The sequence below is a fragment of the Salvia miltiorrhiza genome, chromosome 3 (assembly GCF_028751815.1).
Source record: "Salvia miltiorrhiza cultivar Shanhuang (shh) chromosome 3, IMPLAD_Smil_shh, whole genome shotgun sequence".
NCBI lineage: Eukaryota > Viridiplantae > Streptophyta > Magnoliopsida > Lamiales > Lamiaceae > Salvia > Salvia miltiorrhiza.
The window spans coordinates 26,492,601-26,512,006 of NC_080389.1; the positions used below are offsets into that span (position 1 = coordinate 26,492,601).

General features: G+C 40.6%; 1 protein-coding gene across 1 annotated transcript; it reads right to left on the reverse strand.

Annotated features, from left to right (window-relative positions):
* Positions 1–6,160: 6,160 nt before the first annotated feature.
* Positions 6,161–18,695, reverse strand: LOC131013955 (uncharacterized). Its single transcript, XM_057941891.1, has 4 exons — positions 17,812–18,695; positions 17,014–17,342; positions 16,668–16,881; positions 6,161–6,389 (listed from the first exon to the last, which is right to left on the reverse strand). Exons 1-4 carry the CDS (start codon positions 18,580–18,582, stop codon positions 6,294–6,296), a joined length of 1,410 nt encoding a protein of 469 aa, XP_057797874.1. The 5' UTR covers positions 18,583–18,695; the 3' UTR covers positions 6,161–6,293.
* Between the last annotated feature and the right edge of the window lie 711 nt (positions 18,696–19,406).

Sequence of the window (19,406 nt, forward strand, 5' to 3'; positions counted from 1 at the left end):
TAGTAACTGAAACACGTTTAGCTTCGTTTTCTACTCATTCGTGGGTAGTGGATACGGGGGCAACTGACCATGTTTGTTACACCTTGCAGGGCTTCAAGCCAACAAGGGAACTGGCAAGTGATGAGATCACCATCTCCATGGGCAATGCGTCGAAGGTCGCAGCTGTTGCTATTGGAGATTTATCTTTATGTTTTGGTGATGACATTTTAGTTTTGAGAGATATTCATTATGTGCCGGAGTTTCGGCGGAACATAATTTCTGTTTCAAAATTGTTTTTGAATGGATATTCTGTTGTTTTTGATAGAGGTGTTTCTATCATGAGAGATAACAAGACTATTTGTTCTGGAATTTTGAACAATTCTCTCTATACTATTACATGTCCAATTAACAACTCTGTCCATGTTGCATCTACATCACAAATCCTTCCAAATCCGAATAAGAGGAAGTATTATTCTCATGAACAATATACGCATGCGTGGCACCTAAGGTTAGGCCACATCAATCTAAATAGGATCCAAAGGCTCGTTTCAAATGGAGTCTTGAAAGACTTTCAAGCTGTTCCATTTAGAACCTGCGAATCCTGTATAGAGGGAAAGATGACGGCAAGGCCTTTTAAGGCCAAGGGGAATAGGGCCTCGCATGTGTTAGAATTGATTCACTCTGACTTGTGTGGACCGATGTCCACAAAAGCTCGTGGAGGGTATGAGTATTTTGTCACTTTCATTGACGATTACTCAAGGTATGGGTATATTTACCTACTTCAACGCAAGTCTGAATGCTTTGAGAAATTCAAAGAATTCAAGGCGGAAGTGGAGAAGAGATTGGGTAAATCTATCAAGTCATTGCGGTCTGATCGCGGTGGCGAATACCTCGGGAACGAGTTCTTGCAGTACTTGTCAGATTCAGGGATTACATCCCAATTGACTGCACCGGGTACTCCCCAACAGAATGGTGTAGCAGAGAGAAGAAATAGAACTCTTTTGGAAATGGTACGATCGATGATGAGCTATGCATCGTTGCCCATTTCGTTTTGGGGATATGCCTTGGAAACAGCGGCTTACTTGCTGAATCTAGTACCATCCAAGTCTGTACCCAAGACTCCCACTGAATTATGGTCAGGGCGTAAGCCCAGTCTAAATCATGTGAGGATATGGGGTTGTCCTGCATACGTGCTTGACAAAGAGGCAAGGAAATTGGATCCTAGATGCGAAGTAATGTTGTTTGTAGGATATCCCAGGGAAACGAAAGGTGGTTATTTTTATAATCCTAAGGATCAGAAAGTGGTTGTTAGCACCAACGCACGATTCTTGGAACAGGATTATATAGATAATCACAAGTCTAGGTCCGAGATTGTCCTTCAAGAAATCGAAGGCAATGGACAGGCGAATCCATCACCCCAGCCAAGTGTGCAAGTGAATGCACCACAGGACACTGCACAAACCATTGTCACAGCTGTACCACCACCGCTTCGTCGTAGTGGGAGGGTTGTAGTTCAACCCGATCGATTTATGTTCTTGGGAGAATCTTCGGATCTACTCCCTGTTGATGAACAAAAGGATGTCGACCCTGATAACTATAGACAAGCGATGAAAGATCAAAATGCAGATTCTTGGTACGAGGCCATGGTTTCTGAGATAGAATCCATGGGTGCTATGGATGTATATGAGAAGACCGAACTACCAGATGGCTTTGTAGCTATAGGTAGTAGGTGGGTATACAAGAGAAAGAGAGATTCGGATGGCGAAGTCGCAGCTTTTAAAGCTAGACTGGTGGCGAAAGGTTATACCCAGGAACAGGGTATAGATTATGATGAGACCTTCTCGCCGGTTGCCATGCTCAAGTCTATCCGAATACTCCTTGCCATAGCAGCCCACATGAACCTTGAGATTTGGCAAATGGATGTCAAGACCGCTTTCTTAAACGGTTTCCTTGAAGAAGGAAGGGACATCTATATGCAGCAACCTGAAGGGTTTGTGAACAAGGGCGAAGAGCATCTTGTATGGAAGCTTAAGAAGTCCATTTATGGACTTAAGCAAGCTTCGAGGTCATGGAACAAATGTTTTGACGAGGTCATTAAATCCTATGGATTTACTCGTTGTGAGAACGAAAGTTGCGTGTACCGTTTAGATGCCAATGGTGACGTGGTTTTCCTTGCACTTTATGTAGATGATATCCTCCTCATTGGCAACAATGTTGAGCTATTATCGGACATAAAGAAGTGGTTATCCGAACAGTTTCAAATGAAAGACTTAGGAGATGCAGCGTACATCCTGGGGATCAAGGTCGTTCGTGATCGCCAGAAAAGGATGTTGAGCTTATCTCAAGCGTCTTACATTGATACTGTGATTGCTCGTTTTAGCATGCAAAATGCCAAGAAAGGCTTGCTACCTTTTAGACATGGCATTCCTCTGTCTAAGGACATGTGTCCTAAGACGCCTAGTGAGGTTGAGGAGATGAGGAAGATACCCTATGCTTCCGCTGTAGGTAGCCTCATGTATGCGATGCTATGCACGAGACCTGATATTTGCTATGTCGTTGGCATGGTTGCGAGATATCAGTCGAACCCTGGACCAGGACACTGGACTGCGGTAAAGCATATTCTCAAGTACCTGAAACGGACTCGAGATTATAGGCTAGTTTACCAGTCAGACAGTCTATTTCCTTTGGGTTACACCGATTCGGATTTCCAGGCTGACCGGGATGAGAAGAGATCTACCTCTGGTTATGTGTTTACCTTGGGAGGTGGAGCCGTATCGTGGCGGAGTGCAAAGCAGAAGTGCATTGCAGACTCCACCATGGAAGCCGAATATGTAGCTGCTTCGGAAGCTGCTAAGGAGGCTGTATGGTTCCGGAACTACCTCTTGGATCTAGGAGTGGTCCCTAATTTGCCTAAGAGTATCATAATTTATTGTGATAACTCGGGTGCAGTGGCAAATTCCAAGGAACCCAGGAGCCACAAGGCGTCAAAACACATAGAGAGAAAGTACCACATCATACGAGAAATCGTAAACAGAGGAGATGTGCTAGTAGAAAAGATTGATACATTGGAGAATCTAGCTGATCCTTTCACGAAAAGCTTACCGCAAAAGACATATGAGAAGCATGCTCGAGGGATGGGATTGCGGTTGATGCCACCCACTTAGAGAAAAACTTTCAGTATAAGTGGGAGAGATGAAGTGAAGTTTTTGTAATAGCTAGTATTTAGACACATTGTATACTAAAAGTTTTGCTTTAGTATAAGTGGGAGATTGTTGGATTTGTATACTGAAAGCAAGAACTTTATGCTTGTATACAATGATTCCTGTTATTCACTATTCTTATCTCCTATCTGATTGTGTTCATGATTGTATATGTATGTTCTTTATCTCTGTATAAGTAGATTATATGGTGTGTTGTAGATCACAGAAGACCATATAATTGGAATAACCTTAAGAGATATAATATAATCACAGCCGAAATAACTCTAGGACAAGTTATTGGTTTAGGCTGCAGTATAGATGGAAGTAGTTTGTCTTGGCTACTTGTCTATACTGGTACGTCATTACGTATTGATAGGACCACAATTTGAGATGTATTCTTCTATCTGACTCAAGTGAAGAATCAAGATCTCGGTGACTTGTAAATCTTAATACTAATAAGTATTCAGATATATATGTTAACTCGTATATCACTTTGACTTACTATGGGTGAAAGTTATATACTAACTCGAGTACTCTGTATCTTGGGTGATAGCGGTTAATATATGATATTTGATTATCTGTATTAGTACCCGTATCCGGTATAGGATAATGACATCCCCTTGAGGAGCTCAATAAGGTTTATTACGCTAAACCCTGCAGGTTGATTAAGTTCAGGCGTAATAATAAAGTTTGAGTGGTACTGCTTAAGGAATTATTAAGAGATTAATTAATTTAAGCTATCAGAGCTCTAATTAATTAATGGATGTCGGATATTTTAAATACGAAGATTTAATAAGTCTAAATACAAGCCCCGACTCATCACCGGCAATAAAGGGGTAAGTCAGTATCGGTTCTCTAGTGGAATGAACTGATATTTATAAATTAATTATGGTCTGGGCTGAGCATGGATGAATTAATTTATTTGAGGCCCATCTTTATTCCTTGTATCTGGTCCCTGGGCTGGCCCAATGTCTCCAAGCCCTAGAAGACAGAAATATCGGCCCTCACTAATAAACTGGCGCCTCCCTATCTTTTCTGTATTATTAAATACAGCTGTCAGCTCTCAGGAAAATACACTGAAAAATATTAGGGTTTTTGAGAGCAGAGGGGGCGCAGGAAACGTGAGTGATATTCTGTCTTGGGAATTTCCATAGCTCGTTGTCCATCCAACGTTGGAAATTGAGCGGGATACAGTCGAGAAGATCAGAGCTGGAGTCTGAATCATTCGACGCGATCATCAACCATCTGTGCATCCGATTCTCAAGTAAGTTTTCCTAACACCTGTGTGCAGCTGTTAAATTCATAGGAGCATGTTAGGAATTAATCGTTGTATGATGAATTAATAATAATCCAAGAAACGATCATCGGGTAATCGAGTATTAATTCAATTTAATATTCCTTCATATAGGTGCACAACAAATCTTACGACTGAAACAACTGTTTCAGTGCCAACACACTTGGTTAGACATCTCATCTCTTTTCTCAATCTCGCAGATTTGGTAAGACTTCACTCATCTTGCTTGCGGGGGCTGAGAACTCTTCGAGTCAAGACAATTGTCTAAGACTTTATCACTCAAACACTCTTTTCGCTCGGTTGAAAAGGGGGTTTGATCTTCGAACTAAATTACAGAGAACAGGTTCTCTGTAATATGTGCTTAGGCTAAAGGTTTACAATAGATTGCCTAAGTATTCTAAGAGAATGTAGGTAATCAGGAATCTAATTTGAGCTTTGTGTATTCTCATCTTCGATTCAAACTTTAGATGATTAAGAGTAGACTAAGTTGCAAATTCGGCAGAGGTTCAGCTTGTGTGTTTGAATCGGTGAAGAGTGAACTTGAACATTGAGCCTATTTAAAGGCAATGTCTTGAATAGATCCATTGAACGTTGAGCCTATTTAACGCTTCTGTCCTTTGCATTAATTGCACCATGTACAGTTGTTGACTACTTTAACTTCTTGAGGAACGGACTGATGCATTCTAAAGTATCAGTCCGAGTATTGTTAATTAGTCTTCAGTGCCATTACTTCAGTCGGCTCTGCTGATCATGTATCTTCAATCTCAAGCTTCAGTCAACAGTCTTCAGTCTTTAGCCTGGTGTCTTCAGACACGGTCTTCAGTCTTTGTCGCTTCAGTCTAAACTATTGAGGACTAAAACACTTAAGTCCAAAAAGAGTATTAGTCTAGAGAGACTTTCTATCAATTTTGGTGTCATCAAAAGCAGGAGGTTGGATATATCTTTTTGTGTTCCAACACTTATCATTAATGCTTATCCCTTTATCACACAACTCCAAATTTCAACAAACAAATTAACTTTAATAAATTATTTTCCAGTCGGCAAAAATCAATTTTGAGTAAATAAATAACTACGATCGTCTATTCGTAACGTGGATCGATTCTATGCAAATTTTAAAAATTAGATGTCTTCGATACTAAAAAATCAATCAAACATTGATAAATTTAAATCAATTGCCTACATACAATTATGTATAATATCCTACTAAAATGTCCATTTGGACATTAAAAACATGAAAAGAGAGCAAGTCATTTAATCCAATCTTAAAAGTGTGTTTTAGATAAGTTTGTTTCAGTTAATGCAATAAGAGTAATATTTTAAAATTGAATGTATTAAGTGTGTGTGCGGCGTAACAATAGAATGGTTAGTTGGACTTAAGTTCACCGTGATGGGGTCATTAAATTTCTTTGTTTAATTGTTAATTTATCAATTTTTTTATTGTGTGATTTGAAAAAACAATTTAATTTATTATTTTTATAGTTTTTTAAAACACTAATAATTAAGGGGTCTATGTTTAATAATTTACGCAACTTTCATATTTTCGTAGCCGGTAACCTGTAAGACAATTACCGGTCGGCGATCGAGACAAAAAGTTGAAGTTAGGTTGACTCCAACAACAATTAGAACGATTAATGATTTTGTATCCACCAAAACAAAAAAAGAAGTATCTGATGAACACATGACAAAATTATAGTACAAAAGAACTTGTGATAAATTTTTTTGCAATTTTTCATAAATCGTATACAAACAGCCACTACAACATACTTCCCCATGAGACTACATAAGGGAAGCTCCCTATATTTTATGAGACTTTCTTTAATTTAAGCGATTATTTCTTTGGTCATGCAATCCCTAATTCTGATTTCCGCCATAACATTGTCCAATCCAATGATGTCACAACACTCACATCTATCCATCTGAAACACAAAGAACAAAATTAAGAAATATGATAATTCAAATAAATAACTGAGAATTGTATCAATATGATATCTGACAATGCACATATCCTAAAAATTTTAATTATTTAGTCCATCGAGAAAATACATAATGCTATACTAAACTCTCATTGTTACTCGAATCGTCAATCTACAAATTAAAGGGAACATCTTATTAATTGAGCTCTGCAATTTGTTGTCTCAAATAATAATTCAATTGAGATTAAATGAAAAATCTAAGATTAATTATTTAACTATATCATATATTATATTGTGATAGAAGATGTAGTATTTGGCTATTATTTCTTAAAGAAACGTTGTGAGTATTAAGTTTCACTTCTTGACAGGGCCTCCAAATAAATAAAAAGAAGACACGCTATGAGGCATGGGGGTTACATGTTTGTGATAGAAGTAAAGAGAACACGAACACAAATATCAATTTAAGAAGAATTATATTAATAATCAAAAGGTAAACTACAACAGAAAGGGAACTCTCTATCTCCAAAAGGCAAACAACGCCGCTAAGTTTTGAAAGGATAAACTACAAGAAAAGAGGAACTTTTCTGTCCAAACGACAAACAATGCTGCTGAGTTTTCAGCAAAAATCTTGGATAAGACTTTCCGAAAGAGAAAGGCTTCTTTTATTTCCTAGCTTAACTTCCAAGGGAAGTCAATAGTAGCTTCCAAGGAAAGCCAAGAGTAGCTTCCAAGATAAGCTAAGAATAAAAGGGCTTGCTAAGCCCACATAGAAACCAGCAGCCCAAAATTAAAATGGACTAAAACATAATCTGTATGTGTTAACAACTTAAGAAATAATAAACAAAGCGGTTGTGGACTCGCTTTCGACCTTCTATGATAAACTTTATCCACAACAACTCTCCCCTCCTTCCAAACAGCTTTGTCCTCAAGGTTAAATTTTAAAAATTGCCGGCTGAACTCATCCTCTGCCACCCAAGTTACCTCGTCAATCTCCTTATGCTTCCATTGCACTAATAACTGATAGACACACTCATCTCTCTGCCAAACCCAATGGTCATGCAAAATCCATTGAGCAACCAATTCAGGATCAGACAACCACTACTTTTTGGGCTACTTTATTTCTACCAAATGAGTTCCCACCATTACCTTAAGTTGTGAGTAGTTAAAACCTCGATGCAAACTTAAAGAAGCTGAAGTAGTAGCAAGTAAGTACACGGACCAATCCGCTTCAGAATTTCAAAAGGTCTACAAAATTTTGCAGCTGGCTTTACACACCATGATCAGAATAAGGACCAAAGATTTGGTCGAAGCTTGAGAAAAACCATGTGGCCGACCTCAAACTGCACATCTCTAGCTGCTAACTCATTGACCACTGCCTGAAATCTCAAATGGTAAAAATCTCCCAAGCTTAGGAAAAGGGCGCCCAACCACAATTTCAAAAAGTGTTAGTGATGAATGAAAGCTAGTATTATAACAATACTCAGCCCACACTTACCAACTTGCCTCTACGTGTTTCACCTTGAACGTTTGGGCCAATGACAATGCATGACAAATTAGACCTGATTCACCTCGAAGAGTATGAACTCGGCCATTACGTTGAAATCTCACTGTCATCTGACTCCAATCAACTTGTACTTCCCGAGGGTGGCTAGCCACAAGATGCTAAGGATCAGGTCAACATTCCCCAGCTCAAAGACATAACATTCCACATTGAAATTTTTGCTTCCCAATTCGAGTGGCAACTTTCGGCATGCCCCAACGGTAGTGGCCTTACGGTCATCACCAAGAGAAACTGTAGAAGTTTGGCTTGTGTTGATCGGAAGCCCAAGTTTGGTGGCCATGTTGCGGGATATGAAGTAGTGGCTTGCTCCACTATCCACCATAACAAGCAAATCCTTATTCCAACTGGTTTCTTTTAGTTTCATTATCTGTGGCTCATCAAAACCCCACGCTGCAAGTTGGGAAAGTTCCAACATTTGTTTATAAGGTGTTGCATTATGTTTCTCCTCTTTGTCGGGTGGCAGACCCATTTCCTCAACCGACAAGGCGTCTTCATCATCACGATCAAAAATAACAAACACTTGTAATGTATTATTAGCATAACGGTGCATTGGCAACATTTTCCCATCATATCTGAAACATAGTCTAGCCTTTTATTTTGCCAAGTAATCCTTAAGTGAAATTTGACGAATTGATGTGGGTGGCTAATTATAATTGGATCCAATAGAGATAAAACTTTAGGAAATAGGTGAATCTCGATTTTCCATTCCTGAGGCACCACTTACTGCTACAAAACTGATTATTTGTTTGTTCTGATAATTTGTTTCAGTTTGAGTAGTGTACATCAGGGCTTCAAATGCATTAGCCATAGGTTCCTGGCCGTACATCTTTAACATCTCAATCTTTAGTTGGCTTTATATTATATATGGAAATCTGGAGCGTGTGAGTTGGTACCAGTGAAGGGAATCCCCTTCCATTACAATCAGCGTCGTTTCAACTTTACTAAGTTCAGTGGTGCCATGAAGAGTAAAATATTGTTCAGTTCTGCCTATCCAACCTTCAGGATTGCTCCCATCAAACGAGGGCAGATTGATGTGTGTTGGTGCCATAAATGCCTCATGAGAAGTTGGGTTTCTCTAAGGCACTGCCCCCAAAAAATTAAATCTTAATGGTCTGGTATCCAAACTAAATACATAATTTTCTAGACCCAGTGGAGGTGGAATAGCTCCGTTCGATCGCCCGATGGGCTGGATGATGCCAGGATTTGCAGTACCCCAGCCTTGATGTTGAGCTCCAAACTCTTACACAGGATTTGATTGAGGCTGACGCTCCTGTGTGAGATTCACCGTTGAGGCAGTCTGTTGCTCTCCATTCCAAGCCATTTTATTCACACCCCGACTCGATGATGCCCCATTTGGAGCAAAGACACATTTGGGTTCATGCCTTTATCTAGGCTGACCCTACAAATTGTAGACCTATCATATTTGGGTCATCATCTGTCAAAGTTTCGCTATATCTTCATTTCATTCTTCGATCATCTCAATTTTAGGGTGCAATTGTTCCCATTCAGCCCTAATATCATCGTTCTCTTCTTCTATCTCCTTGTCTTAAACCTCTATCTCCTCACGAGTCATACTTCGGGTCTTTGGCATCCGACAGGTCGGACCAAATTGATAGAAGTAAAGAGAACACGAACACAATGACCAATCTAAGAAGAATTATATTGATAATAAATTATAAACTACAACAAAATAGAAAGTCTCTCTTTCCAAATGGCAAACAACATCACTGAGTTGTCAGCCAAAATTTTGGATAAGTCTTTCTGAAAAAGAAAAGACTTCTTTTATTTCCTAGCTTGACTTCCAAGGGAAGTTAATACGAGCTTCCAAGGAAAGCCAAGAGTAGCTTCCAAGAGAAGCTAAGGATAAAAGGGCTTGCGAATCCTACATAGGAACTAGCTAGAGATGCCCAAAAAAACTGGAACCGAGAACCGAACCGTCGAACCGAACCGTGGTCAACGGTTTTGAACCGGAACCAGAACCGTGGCTCCACGGTTCGGTTCCGATTCCAATTTTCTCGAACCGGCGGTTCACGGTTCCGAACCGTGGAACCGTCAATTTTTTTATTTTTATATATTTTTAAAATTTATACTCCCTCCGTCCGCTAAAAGTGGACCACTTTTACTATATCGGGCGTCCGCAAAGAGTATACCACTTTCCTTTTATAGAAATGGTCCCACCATTCACTTTAATCTTTTATCCTTACAAACACTCTTTATTTACAAAAAAACCACCCCAAATTCAATCTCAACCATACATCTCATAAAGTGGTGGGACCCTTTCTCCACTACATCAAAATTATCACCAATTTTATTAATTCTCGTGCCTAGCCAAAGTGGTCCACTTTTGGCGGACGGAGGGAGTACTATATTTTGAAGTGTTGTATGAAATATAAATAACGTTGAACCATATTTTTAATGCAGGGGGTGGAGCTAAAAACGCTAATCCAAAACAACCCACAAACGTTTTGGGAAAGCAATGGCAGGAAACTTCGGATTCAAGGGGAGAGTTGGGGATGGAGAAGCAGGTTGGGAATAAGGACGGCGAGCGGGGTAAAACGGCTGTAAGTCTTGTTTCTCACGATAATGCTATGGCTAATCAGATGAACCCACAAAAGGATACCAGTGAGAAAGAGCAGCAGGATGCTATCCCTGAAGCCGATGGGAATGAATGGCAACAGATCGGCAGCGTACGCCAACTTAAGGAACAACAGCGTGTAGTTCACTCACAAGAACGAACACAAGATCTTCCCATGAAAAATACCTTTGACGCTTTAGAAGCCGAGGATGTTACTCATGTGGAGGAGACATATGGGCCAGATATTCTTCAGGATTGCTCGAAGCCGGTGCAGCTTTCTGTTTACGATAAGGTCATTCTTCAGGAGATTGTGGAAAGCGAAGATTCGGAACAAGATTCGTTCTCTGATAGCGAGAAGATGGCAGATGAGGAGGTGCAGCAACAAAATGAGATTATTGCTCTGGAGAATGCACAGAAGGCACAGAGACTTGAACAATTCCTCGCTCTTGCTAAGGAGCTGATGGAACATCCTCCGGAGACTACTGCAAAGAGAGGCCGAGGGAGGCCGCCTAAACATGAGCAAACGTCTAGGCTGAAGCATGAACAATCGTCTAGGGTTCCTAGGGTTGACAGCATTAAGGGACGGCTCAGAAAGCAAGTTGATACTGGACAACAACTACGGGATTATGTGATTGATTCTAGTCAAAATCCTAGTATTAGTGCAATGGAGAACATAGCTAAAAAGAGTTGGGCTGACGAAGTTGAGCGGGAAGACGCTCAACGAACTCGCACTATTTGATATGAATATTATCGTCTGGAACGTCCGGGGGCTTACGGATGAATCTAGACGTGTCTTAAAGGAGCACTCCCACTCCTTTAATCCCATTATCATTGGTATTGTGGAACCTAAAGTGGATTTCAGTAAAGTTCCTGCTAATTATTGGCATTCCATCAATATGGTTGCTCGGCATCAAAATTTTCGCCATCAGATGTGTTCGAACATTTGGCTCCTGGCTCATCCCTCTGTCGTCACGAATGTGATTTGGTCTTCGGATCAGACTGTCATTGCGGATTGTGTTTGGAATTCTCTTAATTTTCGCATTGCAGTTGTTCATGGCTCTAATTGTCCTATGGAACGTAGAAAGCTGTGGATTGATCTCCTTCACCACACGAATGGCTCCACCATTTTTATGGGTGATTTTAACGCGGTGAAAGGAGCGCATGAACGTGTTAGTACTGTCAGCCCCAATCGCCAATCGTGTAGGGATTTCTGCGAGTTCATTGAAGCCACGCAGTTTATTGAATCACCCACCTCGGGACTTAAATTTACCTGGTCTGGGCGTCGCTTTCTTCCTCGCCATGTTGAGTCTCTTCTAGATCGTGTGCTGGTCTCGGATTCTTTTGCTCAGATTTGGAGTACGATTAATACTCACGCTTTGCCGAGGATCACATCGGACCATTCGCCGCTGGTCTTTCAATGTTCTGGCTCGGACATCCGACGAAGGAATCCTTTTCGTTTCTTGACTATGTGGGCCTCTCATGTCAATTTTTTGGATGTGGTAGAGCAATCTTGGAATCAACAGGTTGAGACGAATTGCCCCATTTTTCGGGTGATGGCTAAGCTCCGGAGGCTACGTGGGGTGCTTAAGTCTTGGAATAAGGAGGTTTTTGGCAATGTCGATGTTTCTATACATGAGATGGGCGAGAAGCTTGCTGAAGTCCAGGAGCGGATCTCCGCTTCGGGTTACACGGAAGACTTATTTAATGAGGAGATTGCGGCTCAGGCAAGTTTGAATGTCACTCTTTCTCGCAAAAATGAGCTCTTAAGATAAAAAAGCATAGTCACGTGGCTGCATGACGGCGATCATAACTCGTCGTTTTTTCACAACATGATCAAGTTTAGAAAGCAGCATCTTAATATTGGGCACCTGAAGATTGATGGAGTTGTTACTACTGATGCTCGGCAAATTCAGAGGCATATTATAGATTATTTCTCTCAATTATTCGAAGAGACGGAGAATCGTAGGGTTGAAACGGTGGAGTTGGAGGCGATTATTGATCACTCAATTTCGGAAATTCAGAATGAGATGCTTATTCGCCTTCCTGATGAGGTGGAGATTTCGGCTGCGGTTCATAGTATGGAGTCCTCTAGTGCCCCCGGACCGGACGGTTTCTCGGGGGCTTTCTTTCATTCTAGCTGGAAGATAGTGAAGGATGACGTCGTTAGTGCCGTCCGCACCTTCTTCCGGAAATCTTATTTGCCGAATGGTTGCAACGCGAGTACTCTGATTCTTATCCCGAAGAAGGAAGAGGTGGTAACGGTGGCTGATCTTCGGCCGATCATTTTATCAAATTTCTTTTTTAAGATCATATCTAAGATTCTTGCTTCTCGGCTAAGTACTATCGCTGCCCTCTGTGTTTCTCCTAACCAGTTTGGTTTTATTGCGGGTCGTTCGATCCATGATTGTATTATGTTGGGATCGGAGGGTTTCAATTGTATGAAACGGGTTAATCGGGGATCCAACATGGCCTGCAAAATTGATATTAGGAAAGCTTTTGATACGATGAGCTGGAGCTTTATTCTTCAAGTCCTTAGAGTTTTCGGTTTTCATGAGAAGTTCGTTAATTGGATTTCTATTATTTTTCATTCCGCCAGAATCTCGATTCTTTATAATGGGCAGTTAAGTGGCTACTTCAGTTGCTCTAGAGGAGTTAGACAAGGCGATCCTCTTTCCCCGATCTTGTTTGGGATTGCTGAGGATGTCTTAAGCCATCTCATAACGAATTGTGTGAATTCTGGTCATTTGGTGCCGATGGGATTTAGTAGGGGGGCTAACTTTCCAACTCATCTGTTATATGCTGATGACATTATTATTTTTTGCAAGGCCTCGGTTCGCAATGCTAGGAAAGTCAAGGATATTCTGCATTATTATGGCTTGCTTTCTGGCCAAATCTGCAGTCATGAGAAGTCTAGCTTATTTCTGGGTGAGGGAGTTCCTAGACGCATGGGCGTTCAAATTCAGCAAGAGTTACAGTTTGCGTACGGCTCGCTTCCTGTTACCTACCTCGGCGCTCCTTTATTTGTTGGAAGAATTAAGGCTTCTTATTTCATGAGTATAAAGGACAGGATTATTCAAAAGTTCGATAGCTGGCAAGGTCGGCAGCTTTCAATGGCGGGGCGGTTGTGCCTTGTGAAATCTGTCATCCAGAGCTCGATAATTCACTCTATGATGGTGTTCCGGTGGCCTAAATCCCTTCTCCTTGATTTGGATAAAAAATGCAGAAACTTCATTTGGACGGGTTGTGTTGACAAGAGCGGTTCTTGTCCTGTTAAGTGGAGTCGTTGTTGCGCTCTGAAAGAAGAAGGCGGCTTGGGTGTAATTATGCCAAAGCTTATCCTTTGCTGGAGACTTATTCATCGACGCTTGCCGACGCTTGATATTCTTATCCGTCAGGGTTTAATTATGCCAAATATCTGTTATATTTGCCGGAGAGACGCGGAATCTATAGATCATATTTTCTGGTCGTGTAGTCGGGTGAAGGAGGTTTGGAGCTCGTTTCTTGCTTGGTTTGGCGTGGAGTATCTCACTCATTGTGCAGATCTTCATTCCTTTTTGGTGGAGGCGTGGAATAGGAATTTCAGTTCGTTGATTTCTAGTTTTTGGAAGGCTGGCATTATGAGTCTTGTGTGGAAAATTTGGTATGATCGGAACAAGATTGTGTTCGACAATGCTAACTTTCATGGGCCTAATATCTTGAAGTTTATCAAAGTTCATTTCCAGGAGATGGAAGCCCATTTCACGAAACTCGGATCTGTTTCGGGTGCTTGGGGCGACTATGTTATTACTCGCGCCATTGGTGTTCGTTCACGCGCTGCTCCACCTCCTGAAATGGTCAATGTTTATTGGTGGCCGCCGGTGATGGATTGGATCAAAGTAAATACGGATGGATCAGCTCTGGGGAGCCCGGGTATTATTGCTGCGGGAGGGGTTTATAGGGATAGCTGGTGTCATGTTCGGGGTTGTTTCCATGTGAAAGGAGGCCATGGGTTTGCGTTTGAAGCCGAGCTTCTTGCCGTGATCACGGCAATTTCTATGGCATATGAGCGCGGTTGGTTAAAACTCTGGATTGAAGCCGATTCCTCCTACGTTATGAATCTGCTTAATACTAAATCGGAGGATGTTCCTTGGCGTTTTGTGGCCCTTTGGAAGCGTACTCTTTCGTTGCTTGCTTCTTTCCAGCTGCAAGTTACCCATATTTTCCGCGAGGGTAATGCCGTGGCAGATATCATGGCAAATAACAATCGTGAAGAAGGTTGGTGGCCTTATGGTATTGATGAGATTAAAGAAGCTGTTGCTAGAGATATGTCTTCTCACAGTTATGTTCGTATTAGATAGCGTTCTTCCTGCGTTTGGTTTGTTTGTGCTCAAGAAGGAGCAAAATTGCGGCAGTTGTAGCTCGAGGGTGCGCGATGGGAGTAGCGGCGCTGAGCAGTGCGGGGATGTGTTGGTGGATAGGTTCTGGTTTTGTTGGTGGAGCAGCGCGGCCGTGTCTTCTCTGTCAGGAAGAAGGCTGTTCGCGGGGGTTTCGGGGGGTGGCTGGTGGGCTAGTGAGGCGAGTTGTATGGCCGGTTTTTTCCCGGAGAGGTGGTGTCATTTAGCTTGGGTGTGTGAGAAACCGGGATGCTTGGGGACAATGGTTAGGCCGGCGTCTCTGAAGTGTCCTTCCCGATCTCCGACCCTTCTTTGTTTTGTTGTTTTAACGGGCACTCTTTTTCCTTATCAAAGGTTTTTCCCTTTGGGTTTACTTTGATAAGGTTTTAATGAGGCCCGGCCCTTAGTTTGCTCCGTTGTGCTCTCAAGGGTTTTCGTCTTTTTTTCTTTCTTTTTATATAAATCGCAATTTCATCATAAATAACGTTGAACCATTTATTTAGGTTATAAATGGGTGACATTTAGTAAGAATTAGATGTGAGGATGATAAATGAGGATTAAACATTTTATTTAGGTTGTGAATGGTTGAAGTTTAGTAAAAATTCGATGTGGAAATCATGTGCATTGAAAAATCATAAGTTCATGTGCTTCTTTTATATTATTTACTTTTATCTATCTCAAATTCTTATTCCCACATCGAATTTATAGTAAACTCCAACCATATACCATCTAAATAAAATGGTCAACTCTCATTCCCACATGTAATTCATACTAAATCTCAATCATTTACAACCTAAATAAATAGTTTAACATTGTGTATATTTTATATACTTCAAATCAACACTTTAAAACATAAAATAAAAATTTAAAAAAAAAAAAAAAAAAAAAAAAAAAAAAAAACGATTCCATATTTTGGAACCGTGAACCGCCGGTTCACGGTTTGAACCGACACCGTGAGGAGACTTTCATGGTTCGATTCCGATTCCAAATTTTGGAACCGTGGAACTGCCGGTTCGGTTCCGATTCGAACCGGAACTGACAGTCCAAACTTAAACTACACTAAAACATAATATGCTAAGAACTCAAGAAATAATAAATAAGTGGTTGTGGACTCGCTCTCGACGGTCTATGATAAACTCTATCCGCAACAGTTTGATGACCTTTTCTCCATATAAATTGCTTAACTCTAATGAAAAGGTACTGAAAATTGAAAGTCTCATGTCATTCTTTTAATGAGACATATCCCAACCCTCGTTATAAGCCACCACACTAAATGTTATAAACTATGTCACATATAGTCTGATATATATGCAACACATGCATGCAATTTTGTGATATGGAAAATCTTGCTAGCTAGAGTTATATTAAATACCTATAGTTTGAAATTTGATTTCATGATGATTTTTTTAATCTAAATTTAAAATATTACAAATACAGTCGGTACATGTTTCCATTGTTAACTTAATACCCCAAGTTATAACTTTCGGGCAACTTAAGAAGATTTACGCTGTTTTTCCAACATTTTAAAACAATTCTGGTTGTATGTAGGACATCAATTTCTTATCCATGTTTCATGAAGACACATCAGATTAAGTTGTCCGAAAATTTTGACTAAGGTTATTAATAAAGTGAATAAAGAAAATAAAGTACAAGTTAATGTATATTTAATTTTAGACTTAAAAATCACATTAAAGTCAAATAATTCGGATTATAATTTAAAACTAACCCAAAAATCTATTGATGCGTTGCAAATTATTCATAAATATGCGAACCTGATTTCGCTTAGCTGCGGGTGAATACACTTTAATCATGTGGATACCATTTGCTGAATGAGAGCCGATTAAGGAACACGAGGCCAGAGGACGAGGCCGCGATCGAGCATATGTAGTGATGATTTCAGGACTTTTCGCTGCTTTCTCCACCGCCTCCAGAAAGAAATTGTGAGGGGCTTTACACGGGCCGCTCGAGCGCCGCCGCGTATTGAACCTGTCTCACATAGGACAATAAAGTGCAGCTCATGAGGTAATATGCTTAATCTCCAACAATAAGTTTGGAGATTCGAATCATCAGAGAGAGGAATCATTATTGATCTTTATTTAAAAAAAAAAAAAAAAAAACCTATAATATGGACGACGAGGAGTTATCTGCCACTGACGAAATGTCTCGATGGGCATCTGTAGGTAGCTGCGCGGCAAGATTGTTTCGTATATCTGTGCAGAGTAGCCCCAAGCAATTGAGATAGACCAATGTCTTTTCCTGTGATGACAGATGATTTGCTGCAACATCCTGGACTGATCGGCTGCTGCCGCTGTCATGAGGTGGCGAGTGGATTCGAAACGGTCTTTGGACGGAAATATTGGGTCCACGGCATCCAAGTGGTGGAGGGAGAGTAATGGAGAAAGTGGATGGGCTGACAGCAGACCCGATATATCACCACGTAAATCAATCTGCAATGTTTAATATTGAACCCGTTTTATACAAAAATGAAGAGTTACCGGTTATACATTTAATCATTTTTCAAATAATATACAATTACAAACCATATGAGCAAATTAATACTCCATCCATCCTATAAATAGCCGTAATTTTCCTTTTTGGGGTGTTCACAAAAAATATTATTTAAATAATTTCCGCCAACCCACTTTATCTATTTTCAACACATTTTTATTTTCCGTGTCTAAAAGTAATGAGGTATTTGCAATGGCATGGAGGAAGTATAATTTATTAAAACTATATTTAGGGGACATCAACTGATTTCCAGTATTTTGTACGATCTACTCAAAATATTTTCATTTCTAACACAATTAGTAATATATTTAATTTGTATGGAACTATAATAGGAGATGAAACCTAATTTACGTCACAGAAAAGAAAAGAAAACGTTGGAAGCATCAAGGAGTAATAAAGATTAATGACCTGGTGATTCCCCATTTGGGGTGATAGATTCGCTCCGATATCAGCAATGCAATTCTTGGTTGTATTATCAGCAGAATTCAAGAACGCATATCTCTTCAAACAATTCTCCATATCCGCAGCCAAAGCTTTAGCCAGAGGTGCACTCAAGATGATCCCTGCTCCACCAAATGCCTGGTTGAACGAGAACCAATAACTCGACATGATGAACTCCGACTGCCCGCCGAGGTAGAAATACTTGCTGTGGTCGTACGTCGCCACCACGTCCGCTATGTTATCCACGTAAAATATGGAATCGTCGTCTCCCATCACCAGCCACCGGAACTCTTCATCGCCCATCTCCCTCACCGCCTCCATGATCCCATGCACCATCCTCTGCGCCCGGATGTCCGATTTCTTCAATATTCCGCTCAGGTCATCCGACACCTTGTATGGCGGCAGACCCGCCGGCCACGGCAGGAGCGCCGCCGATGGGGCTTTGTCTAGGAAGAGAACGCCCCGTGTGGCGTTAGGCCGCCACCACGACTCTATGTAGGCCCTGCGGTGGCGCCACCCCTTCTCGGAGCCGAGCAGCCCGAAGACGAGGTGGCTGAGATTAGTGGGAGTGGTGTTTGTGGGAAATGATTCAGAAATTTGTGCAGATTTCAGCAGTGGATAAAAGAAATAGGAAGCGGGGAAGATGAGGAGTTTGTTGGTGCATGAAATGCTGATTAGATAAAGAGTGAGGCATAGTATCAGCAGCATGCTGCATCGCCATAAAAAGCTTGTTTTCATATTAATTTGGATGCGATTATAGATTGAGTTTGAAACTGCAAATATAGTGTGTATACATAATAGAAACGTATATGAGTGTGAATGTATCTGCGTGGAGAGTCATGTAAACACTCAAAGTCACGATAGCCCCTACATCATTATAACACCAAACCTAAATAGTTGACCAATAATTTCATTGTGAACAGTTATATAATCCTGTAATCTAGTTGACCTATAATAGATACAAAATATTTTTGAGTCAATGGAAAACAAATAGCCATTATGATATACTCTCTCCACGACCTGCGTAGATTTTTTGTCATTTTTATTCGTTTATAATAAATGTTAGTCTTTTCATTTCAGGACATTTGTACTTATATTTTAATTTTAATTCATAATACATAATATTTACAAAAAAACGCATCTACTACAGAAAATTCTAATAGACAACATTATGAATTTGTTGTTTAGCTAGTAAAAAAAATTGTCTTTAATAGAGGGGCTCAAAGTTTTTATAGGCATGTAACTTTGGTTGTTTTGCAAATATAGCACCTTTTTTTTTTTGCGCTTGCAATTATAAAGACAAATTTTCAAAATTTGTGTATTTAGGTGCAATTTATAGACATGTAACTTTGGTTGTTTTGCAAATATAGCACCGTTTTTTTATAGGCATGTAACTTTGGTTGTTTTGCAAATATAGCACCTTTTTTTAGGCCGCGGTTCTCTTTCCGGTGAATCCGGCAATAAGTCATTGGAGTACCGGCGAGGCCGCGGCCGGCCACTGGCGCTGCTCCCTTCGTCTGCTCACCTCTCCCCCCTCACTCTTCTCGATTGAGGCAAAAGGG

Bases quoted from the DNA above. Each gene is read 5' to 3' on its own strand.
- LOC131013955 (XM_057941891.1), bottom strand. From the start codon at position 18,582: ATGAAAACAAGCTTTTTATGGCGATGCAGCATGCTGCTGATACTATGC. The intron at 17,343-17,811 runs GTCATTAATCTT...TAAACATTGCAG, and splicing joins CCCAAATGGGGAATCACCAG to ATTGATTTACGTGGTGATAT. The intron at 16,882-17,013 runs GTTTTTTTTTTT...TATGTGAGACAG, and splicing joins CCTCGTCGTCCATATTATAG to GTTCAATACGCGGCGGCGCT.